This window comes from Macaca nemestrina, chromosome 6 (assembly GCF_043159975.1).
Source record: "Macaca nemestrina isolate mMacNem1 chromosome 6, mMacNem.hap1, whole genome shotgun sequence".
Taxonomy (NCBI): Eukaryota; Metazoa; Chordata; class Mammalia; order Primates; family Cercopithecidae; genus Macaca; species Macaca nemestrina.
In genome coordinates, this window is record NC_092130.1 from 170067920 (window position 1) to 170083350 (window position 15431).

Genomic DNA, 15431 nt, shown 5'->3' on the forward strand with positions numbered 1-15431 from the left:
CAACAGAGAGAGTAGGAGCTTCATAGGAAAGGGACGCTATATTCTCTATTGCTGCGTAACAAATTCCTCCACAATTTAGCAGCTTAAAACAACCAACATTTCCGTCACCCACTGTGTAAGTGCGAGGAGTGCAAGCAGGAGCCGCGGATTTTGTGGTCCTGGCTCGGAGTCTCTCATGAGGCTGCAGTCATTCGAAGGCTTGATTGGGGCTGGAAAATCCACTTCCAAAATTTTGGCTGAAAGCCCTAGTTCTTTATATAAGGCTGCCTGAGGGTCATGATGGCATGACAGTTGGCTTCCCCTCAAATAACACTGTGAGAGAGGGCTTGGAGGGAGCCACAAGGCCTTTTTAATTACCTAGTCTTAAGTCACAGTCACTTCCACCATGTTTCATTGATCACAAATGAGTCACTAAATCGAATCCCCACGCATGGAGAGAAGGATTAGGCTCCACCATTTGAAGGAAATGTCCAAGAATTTGTGGACATATTTTAAACCTGTATGGAAAAGGGGAGGGAGGAGTGAAGTAAAAGTTGGAGCAAAAAATTTATTTTCCCTTTGTTCACTGGATGCCTAGATACATCCAGTTCTCTCCACTAATCTCTCTCCCATCAGTCAAGACGTGTGTGTGCGTGTGTGTGTGTGCGTGTGTGTGTGTGTGTGTAGCAGGAAAGATGTGGAATTCCGAGTTGTTTCCCGCTTTTCCTTCTGCCGGACGATGTAAGTCTTCATCTCAGTTGTCTCCAGAAACTGCTGCTTCTATACTTAAACCTGTCTCATGTCCAGATCATCTAACCAAAACTCAAAATTTTGACGACCCTCTGCAGCTGGTTTGCTGAATTCCCCCTCGAGAAAATCTGCCACGTTACATCCACTTTACCAAGACTTCATCCAGAGGTGATGAAGCGGTTCGATAGAGATTCATTGCAGTTGTAATGAGTTCAGGAAGCATTGTGCATTGCAGTTATAAATTAAGATAGAAGGTTCAGAGATATGGATCAAGTACTGTGATCAGTTCACTGGAATGTGACTCGCAGATGGAGACAGCCTGGAAAGGTGGAATGAATGTGAACTTCTGTTTGTGCATGATTCTGAATTAGGTTATACTAATTAATGAATTAATGGGAAAGGTGAAGGAGATAGAACAGCCTATAAAAAGATGACCCAAACTGCATTTGCCTTTCTATTTCTTCACTTCTTCTCAGATACTGGATTTGGCCTTTAGGTTTTCATGGATTTCCTTCCTCACTTTCCCTGTCTTTTCTGTTTGTAAGAAAACAGTAAAAATAGCTGTATTCTCATAGAAAGCCTTTGGATTCTCATATTCATTGCATGTAAAAATGCAAATATTTCTCTTTGCTATTTTGTTGTTTGTTTGTTTTCCTGAGACAGTCTTGTTCTGTCACCCAGGCTGGAGTGCAGTGGCATGATCTTGGCTTACTACAACCCTCATCTCCCGGGTTCAAGCAATTCTCCTGCCCCAGACTCCCGAATAGCTGGGATTACAGGCACACGCCACCACGCCCAGCTACTTTTTGTATTTTTAGTAGAGATGGAGTTTCGCCATGTTGGCCAGGCTGGTCTCGAACTCTGACCTCGTGATCCACCCGCCTGGCCTCCCAAAGTGCTGGGATTACAGGCGTGAGCCACCATGCCCGGCCTGCCATTTAGTTTTTAAAGGATGTATACTGTACAGCAGAATATTTCACCCATATTTTAAAACATTTACAAGCCTCAATTTTTAGATACTGGTATTTTAAGTCTGGATTTGGGAATGAAAAAAAATGCACATTTTGTTCCTGTATTTTTGCATTGTATATTTAGAAGAGCAGACACAAATGCCTTAGCGTGATATTCCTGAAAGTTATCCTCAAATACTGGAGTAGATACTAATTTCTTTTTAATATACTATTTAATACTGCAAAATCAATTATTTTACTCTAAAAATAACATTTTTGTGAGGCTGGAAATGATTGAAGGAAGTTATTTTGATTATTTAGATTACCAAAATTTGGTAAAATGTTTCTCAATGGATGAATAAGCAGCTTTGTATTTTATTTAAAACAAGATAAATGTATATGTTAATATTCCTAGTATTTCAAATCAGTCCAAATCAGAATATATTCTGAGCACCTTCTGTGTACCATTGAGCATTTTTTGTGTACTCGATTTAGGATACTAATGGCGATACAAGCACAAACAAAAGTGTATATAAAATGGTCAAATTCACTAAAGCACGGGTGGACAAAATTTTTCTGTAAGGGGACAGTTTGTAAATTGTTTATGGTTTGTGGGCTGTGCAGTCTCTGTTACTAATACCCAGCAATTCCTTCATAGGACAAAAGCAGATGTAAAAAATTTAGAAATGAACAGACATGGCTGTGCTTCAATAAAAATTTATTCATAAAAAAGACAAGCTAGATTTGCCTTCAAATTAACCCCCTGTACTGAAGGATTATTTTATGCATGCCAGGCACTAAAAACATTTTGTTTTCTTTGCATTCACTTAAATAAAATTTCCGGTAAATGTTATTTCTAAAGACAGTTGAGTTTGCCTCTGTAGTCACATTTTTATTGAACTTTATAGTCACTTTATTTTTATAGTCACTTATTTAGTTATTAACAGTCAGATTTGTATTATTAATGTCCTTGGATAGTTCAACATGTGCAATGCAAGGAACCAATAAAACAAATTTTAGAAATAAATATGTTCTGTTTGTTCTATTCTTAACACAGTAGATGGAACAAAATCCCATTTCATTAAAATATATTGAAAGCTCGTTAAAAATATAAGCTAGAAGTTCTATTTCTAAAGACAACTATGTATTTTATTTCCAATATCTGCAGTGATGGTACCTGTTTAGGTTGAGGGTGTATACAGGCTTTCTTTCAAAGAAAAATAGAATGTTATTCTCTGTTTCTTTTTTTCTTTATGTATACTGTTCTAACAAAAAAAGAATAATTATTTAAAAGCATTTTCAAATGATGTTATAATATATATGCAATGTTTATGACCTTTTCTAGAATATCTCCTTTTAAAAAATATTTAAAAGCCTAAAGCATTCTATTTGTCCTTAACGTTTTGCATTGCTCTGCCTGCATGAATTACTGTGATGCTCTGTCCATTGTGGACATGCCCTCTTCTTCTCACCTCTCCCTTTGTCATTACTGAAGGAGGAACATTCTGTAGGTCCTCCATGAGCATTGCTTGCGGAGAAAAGCTGACAAAACTGTCACAGGGGGCAACAGTTTAAATTGCTTGTTGAGCCAGTTGTCATCTGATGTGATGCTGGATTCTGATAAGGTCCTACCCATGGTAGCTGGTTGTTTATGAAAGCACTTAGCTTTCATGGCAACCACATGTGCACACTGAGATCTTCCGTAAAACAAAGATGCTCTACTAGTCCATTTCAAATAACTTTCACATCTCTTTGGTCTTGGTCAGAATTTAGCAACTTGGGTCCATTGTATTAAAATGGAACAAAAGCGTTGTTGGTAGCCTCAGTTCAATCAGACCTCTCAATATGCACCATGAGGAAATAAACATACTCGTGTCACAATTCCTCTGCTCACTCATCAGATTTTTCACAGAATGCTGTTAATGGGTTCACACAAATGTTCTAAAATCAAGGGTACGCTCTAGGATGTGTGTCCACAGTATCTTCATCCTTCCTGCCAGTGCCATTAACTCAAATAAGGAAGATAGTTTTGAGATGAGAGAAACTCGTGGCCACCCAAAAGCTCTTTTTGTGTGTCTCTTGCAGGAGTCCTTTGGAACCTCTCCTCATGCGATGCACTCAAAATGCCAATCATCCAGGATGCCCTGGCAGTACTGACCAACGCAGTGATTATCCCTCACTCTGGCTGGGAAAATTCGCCTCTTCAGGATGATCGGAAAATACAGCTGCATTCATCACAGGTGCTGCGTAATGCCACCGGGTGCCTAAGGTCAGTCCTATGTCACGAGTGCCTCCTCCCACCATCTTCCCCTGGCCAGACACTGTCTCTTTCCATAGCTTTAATGGCTCTTTTACTGAGGATCAGACCATTCTGAAAAGATGAATGTTTATGTGGCAACGGAGTATAAGAAGTTGATTTTAAAAGTTTCTAACCAGGTAATAAAGACATATAGGTATCTTTCTCTACCTAATCAATGTTAGATTTATTTCACATGATTTCTTCGATCTAAAGTGAAAAGCAAACATTTTTATTCCAACCCCAAATAAGTCATTTTTTTGGGCTGAAAACAGTCGTTCTCGGTAATTTCACATTATGTCATGCATATAGCACAACCAGGCAGGCTGACTGGTTGGGCAGAGTTCATAACAGGTACATAGGGATCTGGTTAACTGTCGCAAGTAGCTATTTTTAAAAATATTCTTCTTTTAAAAATTCTCTGTTTGACTGTAAGAATCTATAATTCTTAGGAATAGCTCTTTAATAAGGCCTGTTATATTAAATGGTTTTTTAAATAATAAAAGTAGCAAATGTATTGTAATTCTCTCCTGATACATTTTTCACAGAAATCATCCCCCAGGAATCTATTGAGATTTCTTAAAATCAACTTTATGTCTTGTTTAATTTTTGCTCTTAGGAAGGAAAGTAGTTATCAAGATATAATTCTCCTAAACTCTAGAAACTCTGCTCCCTAAAGTGTATTTTGAACCAAAGTTGCAAATCTCTGCTGGATGAAGTTGCTGGGATAGGGGCACAAGGGGTGATTAAAAACACCTCGCCAAATAATCTGTATTTTGAAAGTCAAAAATACAGGGTTGCTTTAGTTGGAATGGTTCAAAGCTGCCATTTCTACAGTTGATCAGTTTCTAGGTATAACCACCAGTCTCTACTGAGAAGGAACAAAATCACCTCAGTGGTATTAATAATCATCATCTCATGAATATTCATCACAATGCTCTCAGCCTCCAGTCTTAAGAGGCGATGTGTGTTTGTGTGAATGTGTGTGCACAGAGCAAGATAAGAGCCTGCCTCCATGAATATCTACAAGCCCTCATGGGCAGGAGTGGGAATCCTCTGACAATTCTGCTTTTCATCCGAGTCACGAAATCATGAACATTTGACATGATTTCTCTGGATAGGTGCTACCATATGCCAAATATACAGTACTCTGAAACCTTCTACTGGGGCATCCATTTCATAACCCCTTAAATTCTGTTATCCTTTAGAAAATGTCTGTCCCACCAGAAGAGATATAACTCCCCCAAAGCTAAAATTGTAGGCACTTCTGAACTCCCATGCCTGATTTTTTTCAATGTCACTTATTCGCTACTATTTAAAAGTGTTTTTCCCTTGCTAGCATTCCCTACTTTCAGAGTGTCAGGGCCCATAGTGAAGACTGCAGAAAGAACTGTCTCAGAAGCGATTGTAGAAGTGTAATCAAGAAGGACCTGGCTAGCTCTGTCTGTTAAAATGCTCTCTGATTAATATAGTAGCATAAGTATGTCTTCATGGTGTTTGAAAGGAGGTAGGCTACCACCTTTATGAAAGTACATTTGACATCCTTTGATGAAAAAGTAGATGAAGAAGCTAGACCAGTGTAGGCTCACGAGTCCCCTTTACACATCATCTGGCTGAGTTTAGGGTCTGGGTTGTGGTGCCAGAGTACAGTTTGGTGAGACCAGAATGACTCCCCATCCCTGTCTATTCCCACCTACAGTAGCTTGACACTTGCTGCTGCTTCTGCTGCTGGCTGGGAGTGACCACATAATACATAATAGGAAGCAAAAAATGATGCCATCCATATCATGATAGAAGGCTTTAGATTTACATTCTTCATTCTTCCAACAAAGCCAAGTTGTTGTTCACATTAAAGAAATGACTTCCTGTGCTGCTTCTGCCTTGCAGCTGTTTTATCCCAGGAGTGTTTGCTGATCACCTGCCGTGTGCTGGGGAGGGCTAAGGAGGCCGAGAGAGGGCAGCCTCTGCCCTGCAGAAACTCAGCCCCAGCACAACTGCCTAGTGGCAATTTAGTGTTGTGATCATGGCAGTACAGGAGGAAAAACCGGTGAGAAAGTGACTGACAGCCAGGTGTGGTCGAAAAAGGCTTGAAGGGTCAGGTGAGATTGGGCTGAGCATAGAAATGATGCACTGAGATACCGTCACGGAGGGCAGTAGTGGCTACCCAGTGCTGAAAAGAGTCCTGTAGGGGAGTTTGAGATGCACCATCAATAAAGACTAGATTTTGAAGTAAAATTAAAGTAACTGTTATTATTCATAAAATCCCTGTCTCCCAGCAGCCTGAAAGTTCCACTTCAGATACATTGTTGATTCTCATATGCATCGTAAGCCCAGTGAGCTCATCTGTAGTAAGTCGTGAAGCCAGGACTTGAGCCACATCCTGACTATGGTTTCAGACCATCCCCACCGTGCCACACAGAGAGGAAATACAAAGTTAGGGGATAGGAGACTGCTAACAGATCTGGGCTTAAAACAATACACAACCACCACCAACTGCTGACAGGGCAACACTTGCCTCTCTGTTGGTTCCTTAAGTTTGCTTCCAGAGATAAACAGAGTGGCATCCAAGTGGCCAACATCATTTGGTTTTTAAATGCCGGTGGTCTTCTCCCTCTCCCTTCTTTCTTTCTTCAAATTCTTCCCTGCTAGGGCCTACGGAGTGCTTGGGTACCTTCGATAGTGTTAGCCACTCAGCCCAATGCAAGTCTCTTCTCTTGACCTCCACTTTTAATGTTCACATAGACAACTAGAGCTATGGGCGCCTTCTTGTGTTTTAAGATAAGACTATATTTTAAGGCATATTCTAGATAATAATGTTGACATTGGTTTTCCAGTACTCAGACTCCTTTCTTCTTTTGCCAGTGACTTTAAGATGAGTTGATATTTTTGGTTTGCTTCTGTAGCTATTGTTTCAGGAAAATATAAAGAAAATAAAACGTCCAAGAAAATAAAACTCTTCCTAGAATACTATTTCCTAAATTAGTGTAGCTTAGAAATCCAGCAGAAGAAGCATGCGGTAGGTAAAACTAAATTCATCAGGTCATTATTGAAAATCATTACTCTTGATTTTTTTTCCTAGCAGGATTCAGACTTTATGTGATTTCAGGGTGGGGAGCCAAGGTTAAGAATTTAAGGAATTACTATTTTTAAAGAGGTCATCTTTTCATTTTTTGGGAAAAAAAATTATGAATGCAAATTATATTGCTTGTAAATGTCCAAAAGCTTATTAGAGATAAATTTAAGTCAGTAAAATATGCCTATGTCTTAGCCAGAACCTGACAAGCTGACACTATTCTGTCTTTAGACAATTTCATGCAGGCTTAATAGGCTCTGTCCAGTTTCTCAGACCTTCCTCTAGGCAGTAGATATTGTGGCTGTTCCCACTTCATGCCCCAATGCCAACCCATTCCCTACCACCTCCAGGTCCCAGAATAGTGAAGGAGGCACATACACAAGGAACATTCTAAAGAGAGGAGACACTTGCTTTGCCTTCTCTAGAAAGGAATGGAAAATCTTCATGGGAAGCTATATCATGTTGACATAGCAAAAATTTAAGCACATGTGAAATATAAAATGAAAAGTTAATTCCCTTAGTCCTTTTTCATTTGAAATTCATTTGGAGACAAGAAATTGAATTTTTAAAAAGCAGATCTATCTATGTGTTCCTGGAGTATCTTTCTGTCACTGAGGAAAAAGGATAGAAATGGGAAAAAAAAGGTCTTACATTTTGTTGGAGGCTTGAATTGATAAGGATGATGGCAGCTAGATTGTGAGAGGCCCGGCGGCTTGGGGAGGTGGGGTTGCGGGGGTTTGAGCTGTATGTGATCAGAAGGGAAGGGCTTCATCTCTACGCTCTGCCTCCACTGCCTCTTCCCCACCACCCCCAATCCCAGGCACACTAACACTGCCTTCTTCATTTCTTCCCGTTCGCTAGTTGTTCCTTTTCCTCCAATTCTGCCAGATTCAAGCATCCATTTTTAACAGAAAAATTTTAAAATATGGCCCCAAACAAATGTGACAAAATATTGGAGAGGCTTAGGAGGTAAGAATAAGTGAGGTTATTTTGTTAGTCATCTCTGTTTCGCTTTATGATTAAGGAGTCCTCCAGGGAAATGAATTTCATATAGACTCAGGTTCAGACCTTGAAATCAGTTCAGTTTTGCACTCATTGTTCTTTCCTTGCACATCGTGTGATGAAATCCATCTCTTAACCCATGGCCGCTATAATCATCACCTTCAACCAAAATGTGTTGAGAGACCATGGCCTGAACGCTAACCAGGGAACATGGAGCTGGCTCCACTCTGGACAGTGGCTGAAGTCACTGTGGTGTGTTGAGTAAATCTTCCCCCAAAATTCTTATCTACCCAGAACCTCAGAATGTGAACTTATTTGGAAATAGGATCTTTGCAGATATAATTAGTTAATGAAGATCAGGTCATAGTAGATAAGGGTGGGCCCTAAATCCAGAGAATGGCATGTTATAAAAAAGAGGACATATGCACAGAGAGACACACAGGGAAGAAGGCCTTGTGAAGACAAAGGCAGAGATTGGAGTGTTGCAGCCACAAGTCAGAGATAACCAAGAATTGCTGCAACACCAGGAACTAGGAAGAGGCAGGGAAGGAATTTTCCCAAGAGCCTTCAGACAGAGCACAGCCCTGCTGGCACCTTGATTTTAGACTGCTGGCCTCTAGAACTTGAGATAATAAATTTCTGTTGTTTTAAGCCACCTAGTTTGTGGTACTCTGTTCTGACAGCCTAGGAATCTATTATGGTTGCTCCAATAAGAAAATAAGAGAGGGGCTGCTCAGCTAGGAAGCTAAGGAGCCACCTGAGGATGCAGCACTGAGAAGAGGAGGAGGTAGACAACCCAGAGATGCTGCCTATCCCCAGACAGTGCCCACACACTCAACAAACAACCCAGATCGGAGATGTTTTTATGTTTTTCTCTGTGCACAAGGCCATTCCCCTCTGTAGCTTAGCTACAAAACCAAACACTACCTGTAGCAGGATTGAGTTCTACAAGCCGAGATGTGGCTGTCTCAGCCAAAAAAGGTTCAAATCCAGCCTCTTGACTGGATAGGCATGAAATGAGGGTCTCCCCACACACGGATCTGATTTCTGTGTGTTCTGCTCTCATTTATGAGCCAACCTTTCCTTTTCCTCCCGACATCAAACTAGCTGCTGAACATTGCTTGGATTTTTCTGATACTATGGACAGCCAGAAGTCATTTGAGGTTCTTAAGCAGGGGATGTGACACCATATCAGTATCATTTAAGGATGTTGACTCTAGCAGCTGCGTACAGACCTGATGCTTTCTGGATTTTTCTGTGAAACATGACTACATTTCCCATTTAAAATATCACCAATCAATATCCTAAAGATCCCGTCGTGGCCGTTGTCATTTCAGGGTGAACTGTGGGTAAAAGCTTGCAGAGCATTCTTTTTTACCTTTTAATCTAGCAGCTAGCTCAATAAAACAACTGTGATCCGCACTCCTGTATAGTCACATTATATTTAGTCATGGATACTTAGGACTTTATCTCCAGCTGAAGTATGTGCATGAGGCTGGCTGGTTAACTTCCACAGCTCATTTCCTGGTGCCGCTGAGTCGTTTATTTATTTTTATTATTCTATTCCCACTTCAGTATCTTGTCCTAAAGGACAACAATATACAACCCTAATTTTTTCCATCTATCTTTGTGTACATAAGAATGTTATTAAGCCCATCAAAGTATCTGCACTGTGCCTTTACTTGCGATTATAATTAAACTCAGACCCTCAATTAGTCATTTTAACCCATATAATGGATGAGCGCTTGGTCCCACGGTGCCTCTAATTCTAGAGTGACCTTGAAAAAAGCCCCTTCACAAAGTAATGTTAATGATAATCACGCTCTGGCTGCCAAGCTCCAAGGACGTTTATTTTCTGTGGTCTACTCTTGTATTAGCCACAGGTAAGAAGAGGAATTATTATTGTTTTTATGTTAAGTTCAGTTGGCTGCCAATATTATTCATCTATTAAAGAGAATTTTTTGAGAAAGTATTTTTAAAGTGTTGTATCATAAGCCCCAAACTAGCTCATGCCAGTCTTGGCCAAGGATGAGGGGCATGTGTCAGCTGAATTCAGCACCCTTTTTTTTTTTCTTTTGAGACGGAGTCTTGCTCTGTTGCCCAGGCTAGAGTGCAGTGGCGTGATCTCGGCTCACTGCAACCTCCACCTCCTGGGTTTAAGCGATTCTCCTGCCTCAGCCTCCCCAGTGACTGGGACTACATACATACCACCACACCCAGCTAATTTTTGTGTTTTTAGTAGAGATGGAGTTTCACCATGTTGGCCAGGCTGGTCTTGAACTCCTGACTTCAAGTGATCCTACTGCCTCAACCTCCCAAAGTGCTGGGATTAACAGGCATGAGCCAATGCACCCAGCCTGAATTCAGCACTCTTAATCCAGGTTCTTGAAAATGAGAAGGACTGTGTGTGGACATGGGAACAGATGAGACACGCCACTCACCCCACTCCACCCCATTTTCCCCACACCTGGTCCTAGAGCAGAGGAAGCTCCTGGCTGGGCAGCTCACTTCTGATCAGTGTGTCTAGTAAAGATGTGAAGTGGTTTTATTGAGTCAGGGCTCAGCAGTGACAGTCCTCTTCAATGGGAGGGGACAGAGTTCAGTGGAGTGGAGAGGAGTAAGGTGATCTTAGGAGCTCCTCAGAAAAGACAGTCGGCTGTCCATCTCAGCAGCTCCACCAGGGACAAGGGCTCAGGTCTACTGTGGTGCAACCCAACACGGCCAGATCACTTCCTCCCACCCAGTCAGAAGGAGGTGTGCTTTATACAGTCATACATGGCTTAACAACAGGAACGTGTTCTGAGAAATGCATCTTGAGTCCATTTCATTCTTACGGAAATGCCGTAGACACCATAGGGTGCACTTACATAAACCTAGACGTTATAGCTTATGACACACCCTAGGCTGTATGATATGTCTGTTGTTCCTAGGCTACAGGCCTGTATAGCAGGACACTGTCCTGAATACTGTAGACATTTGTAACACAAATAGTAAGTATGTGTCTATCTAAACATATCCATACATAGGAAAGGTAATACTTTGCACTTAGTTGCAAATAGAAGAATCCGTGGAGTCTACAGTTGACATTCCTGCATAATATCATTAAGATAAGACAGTCTGATGCATCTAGGTCCACGTTATATGCCCCAGGCTGGACAAGCTGGGATATGTTTTCCATAATTAATGCCTCAGAAGACAATATTCCTTTTTTCAGTATCTCCGTGGCTGATCCACCTCTCTCTTACTAACACGTTCATTCTTTACATATAAAAGCTTTTTACTTGAAGCTGGCTTAAAGTTTCTATCTTGTAGCCCCTGAGCTTTGTATCTCTTCGGGGTTTTGCATGTGCCCTGTCTTTTCCATTAGGAAACGTTTGAAAAAGCTTCATTTTTCATTGCTTTCAGATGGCCTTTCTTCCCCAAAAGGAGTATCGTTGTCCAGAGTTCTTCCTGGCATTTTTGTTCCATGAAATAGTATTGGGGTAATTTCTTCCCAAACACTATTTTGTTTTCTAAGCTAGAAAAAGTGAGAGTATAATGATTTCTCCTTAAATACAAATGATTAATATAAAATCCCACATCATGCTATTCCCTTTTAAAGTTTTCATCACTTATTTCTGCGATGTTTGATCTACTTAATTATGAAAATTGGCACACTGCAACTAAAAGTTGTTTTAAATTATGTATCCTATAAATCGGTTGCAAATATGGGCTTCTTTTAAAAGGCAAAGCAAATATTTAATTTTATCTTTTCAGTGTGAATGACTAGTCATTCTTCCTATGAAGACATGAATATTTGAATTCTTCCATTAATATGAACAAATTACTCACTTTAAAAGAAATTCAATGAGAAAGTCTAGTGAATTTTCAATTGGTTTAAAATGGTGTTTAATAGATATTTCTATAAAACAGTAGTACAGGGTATTAGCTCCCTGATAAATAAAAAGCTAGTTCATTCTTTAAATCCTTCATAACTTCTTGATATTAAAAATATAATTTTTCTTCCTGCTGCCTCCCAAATTATATTACATTGCATAAGAAGTAACTTCCCTGGAGGAGAAGCAAACAAATCTATTAACCATAAATTGAAGAAGAAAGAGCACACCAAACACTATCATTTACTGCTTACATACCCAGCCTCTCCAGCACTTTAACACATCTATTTTCATGCTGTTTATTCTTTCCCTTTTCAAAGTGGCATTATTTGAAAATAAATAAAACTGACATATACCAAAGTTGGGCTAAGCAACCAGTGAGTTAGTGCAGCTCACAGAACAAGCAGAGTCCACATGGGGCCATGCCCCTGTTGACGAACCTTAAGTGAAGATCTCCAGCTGGTAGATGTTATCCTTTTGGAGGAAGGAAAACACCAGCAATGAGAAGCATGAAAGGCACTTAGAAGGCAGCAGTTTAGGCCAGACACGGTGGCTCATGCCTGTCATGCCAGCACTTTGGGAGGCTGAGGTGGGTGGATCACAAGGTCAGGAGTTCAAGACCAGCTTGGCCAACATGGTGAAACCCCGTCTCTACTAAAAATACAAACATTAGCTAGGTGTGGTGGTGGGAACCTGTAATCCCAGCTACTCAGGAGTCTGAGGCAGAGAATCTCTTGAACCCAGAAGCAGAGGTTGCAGTGAGCCGAGATCATGCTCCTGCACTCCAACCTAGGCGACAAGAGCAAAACTCCCCCTCAAAAAAAAAAAAGAAAAGAAAAAATGAAGACAGCAGTTCAGAGGCCTGACCGCCTGCCGCCACCTGATGTCAGCGTGCAGAGCTGGATACTCTTTGTGCTGCACCGCGCATCTCCACATTCTGCTGGCCCCACATCCTCTTTTTCTTGAGTCTGGTTGGTCCTTAATTAACCAAGAATGTTTGAAATAAAATTCAGTTTCCCTCTAGTTGACCAAGACTATTTCAAGTGAGTGAGTAGAAAAGTCTCCATGTGCCGTTCTGTGCTCTCGGGCCCCTTTGCCTAGGATAACAACTTTGTCCTGTCACTGTGCTGGCCAGTGGAGAAGTCCACCGGATTTACTCAGGGATGCTTGACGATCGCTGTGGGATGGAGGTTCAGCAGGAGGTCCGGTTCCCTGGGTTCTTTTCCATTGCCCTGTGCAGCTGTGCTGTGGAAGTGAGAGGTGGGGTCTCCGAACACTGACTCACTGTCAGTGTGGGGGTCTCATAGGAAGCAGAGGTGCCTTTGGGGTGAGCAGAGAGAATTAGCACTTGCCTTCCTGCACAGCCTCGTGGGGCCCCCGTCTGCCTCTCTGGGATGGGATCTTCATCATGTCACGGAAAGCCAATTGCTTATTCTGGAAACAGAATTGAGAAGCAATTGAAAGTAAAAGTCAATACTCCTTAAGTCTTGTTAGTTCTTGTTCTAAACTGACAGAAGCTTCTAGAAGTACCCACTACAAAATTTTCTAAAGCAGGCAAAAGCTAAAGGGAAGACAGCCCTGTCCAGGTTTCGTGCTTGGTCGACATGTTCTTGCCTCCAACAGGATTAACCGAAGAAGCGATATTTAGTAATAATATGTGTGAACGGACTGACAGCCTTCCACACTGGCTTTTCAGGACCCTGGACTCTTACTCTGTGTCATATACTCATTTTCAGTATTTCAGTCTGCTACCTAAAAGGACAGACTGCCAGGACTTCAGATTAGCCCTGTGTCCTTCCTTGTCGTTCCATAGAGGTACAAATACATCATCGCTCCCCATTAACAAGCAGTAAACTGGCAAGGAAGATGTTGTACCGGTGATGCACTGACTGGAGCTAATGAATCCCAACAGCTAATTACACTTCTCTTACGGTAACTTATTACCAGAAAGTAGCTGCGTTAGCACAAAGATTGTATGTGAGAATGGCCGTGCCCAGGAAGAGGCCAGCTGATTAATCATCCCCCATAATTCTCCCTAATAGTCCTGTCTGGACTTCCATGTCCAGACCATTGTTCTTCCCAGGGTTACATGTTGCCTGCCCTTATTTTGGAACAACAATGTAATTGCTAATTGCGGACTAATTTATATAAACACATGAGGGTTCTGCCAAAGGAAAGCATCACCCTGATGGGTACTTACTGCTCACGGAGCTATTTTGCACAAGTTAGAGTCAGGTGGTTGGAGGAAATGAAGCTTACTGCAAAAAAATAATGGTTTCAGGTAAGCAAAAGCATCGTGTCCTTTTGAGGCCTGCCAGGAGGCGTGGCGTGTGGCCTGTCGCATTGCTCAGAATCTGATGGGGCTTGAAGGGCAGCGTTTCTCCTTAATGTGCATGGAAGCAGCGCTGAGTTTCTTCCTAGAACACAAAGGAACTTTTCTGATTTCTCCTCTGCAGGCAGCACTGCCATCCTGGCTACCACACATGATTAAATGTCATTTGTCCTTGACCCCGTCACTCCTAAGCAGCTGAAATAGATTAAGAGTCAGATGAAGCAGAGCGTCCTCTGCCAGCTCCTGCAGTAACAGGCTCACAAAAGAAATGATGCCAGGGCTTATTAGGATTTCCCAGGGATCATTCCTGTTTGAGGGGAAATCATTGAGGCAGAATAGCCTCCTGTTTCCTCTCAAGCACCAAGCTGGGATCCCCAGAGCTAACACAGAGGCCTGGGAAGGTGGAGCTGCCTGTCCCAGCAGCTTCCCACTCCCACAGGGATGGAAGGGGACAGCAGCCCAGACAGGCAGCACCAAAGCACCACGAGGTGGGGACACTGCTGGAGAAAGGGCTCCCCTCACTTCTTATACCTCATTGGGCCTGGAAGCTCCCTCCTCTGTCATTAAAACTTACTGAGCTATGAAGACTTTAACTCAGGTGAAGTCAAAGGTCAAGGAGTGCCATAGACCACCAAACCCAGATGCACCTGCCTCAAGCAGATCCAACCAGCAGCAGAATGAGCCCCTCCAACCAGCAACACCTTCTATTTGTGACCAGATTATGACCCTCCAACCTCCCAGGCATTTCCTCCCCTATCCTTTCTATCCCTTTCATTCCAACTAATTTAGAAGAAATTTACATAACATCAAATTAACCATTTAAAACTGAACAACTCAGCAGCATTTAGTACTTTCAAAGTGTGGTGAAAATCACATCTACCTAGTTCCAAAATATTTTCGTCACCCGGAAAGAAAACCCCATATTCATTAAGCAGTTACTCCCATTCTGCCTTGCCCAGGCCCTGGCAATTACCAACCTGTGCTCTTTCTCTATGAATTATCTTTCCTGCATATTCCATATATATATAGGATCATACAATAGATGGCTTTTATGACTGGCTTCCTTCACTTAGCATGACGTGTTCAAGGTTCATCCATGTTGTAGCATGTTTTAGAACTTTATTCCTTTATGTGACTGAATAATATGCCGCTGCATGGATATAGCACATTTGGT

At 41.6% G+C, this 15431-nt stretch overlaps 1 protein-coding gene across 4 annotated transcripts in view; it reads left to right on the forward strand.

Annotated features, from left to right (window-relative positions):
• LOC105489509 (catenin delta 2) overlaps window positions 1-15431 on the forward strand; it is a 936482-nt gene that overhangs the window by 747592 nt on the left and 173459 nt on the right. For all 4 annotated transcript variants that reach the window (XM_011754343.2, XM_011754340.2, XM_011754341.3 and 1 more), the window contains one exon: window positions 3765-3948. In XM_011754343.2, coding sequence (XP_011752645.1) covers window positions 3765-3948 — 184 coding nt within the window. The remainder of the gene's footprint in view (window positions 1-3764; window positions 3949-15431) is intronic.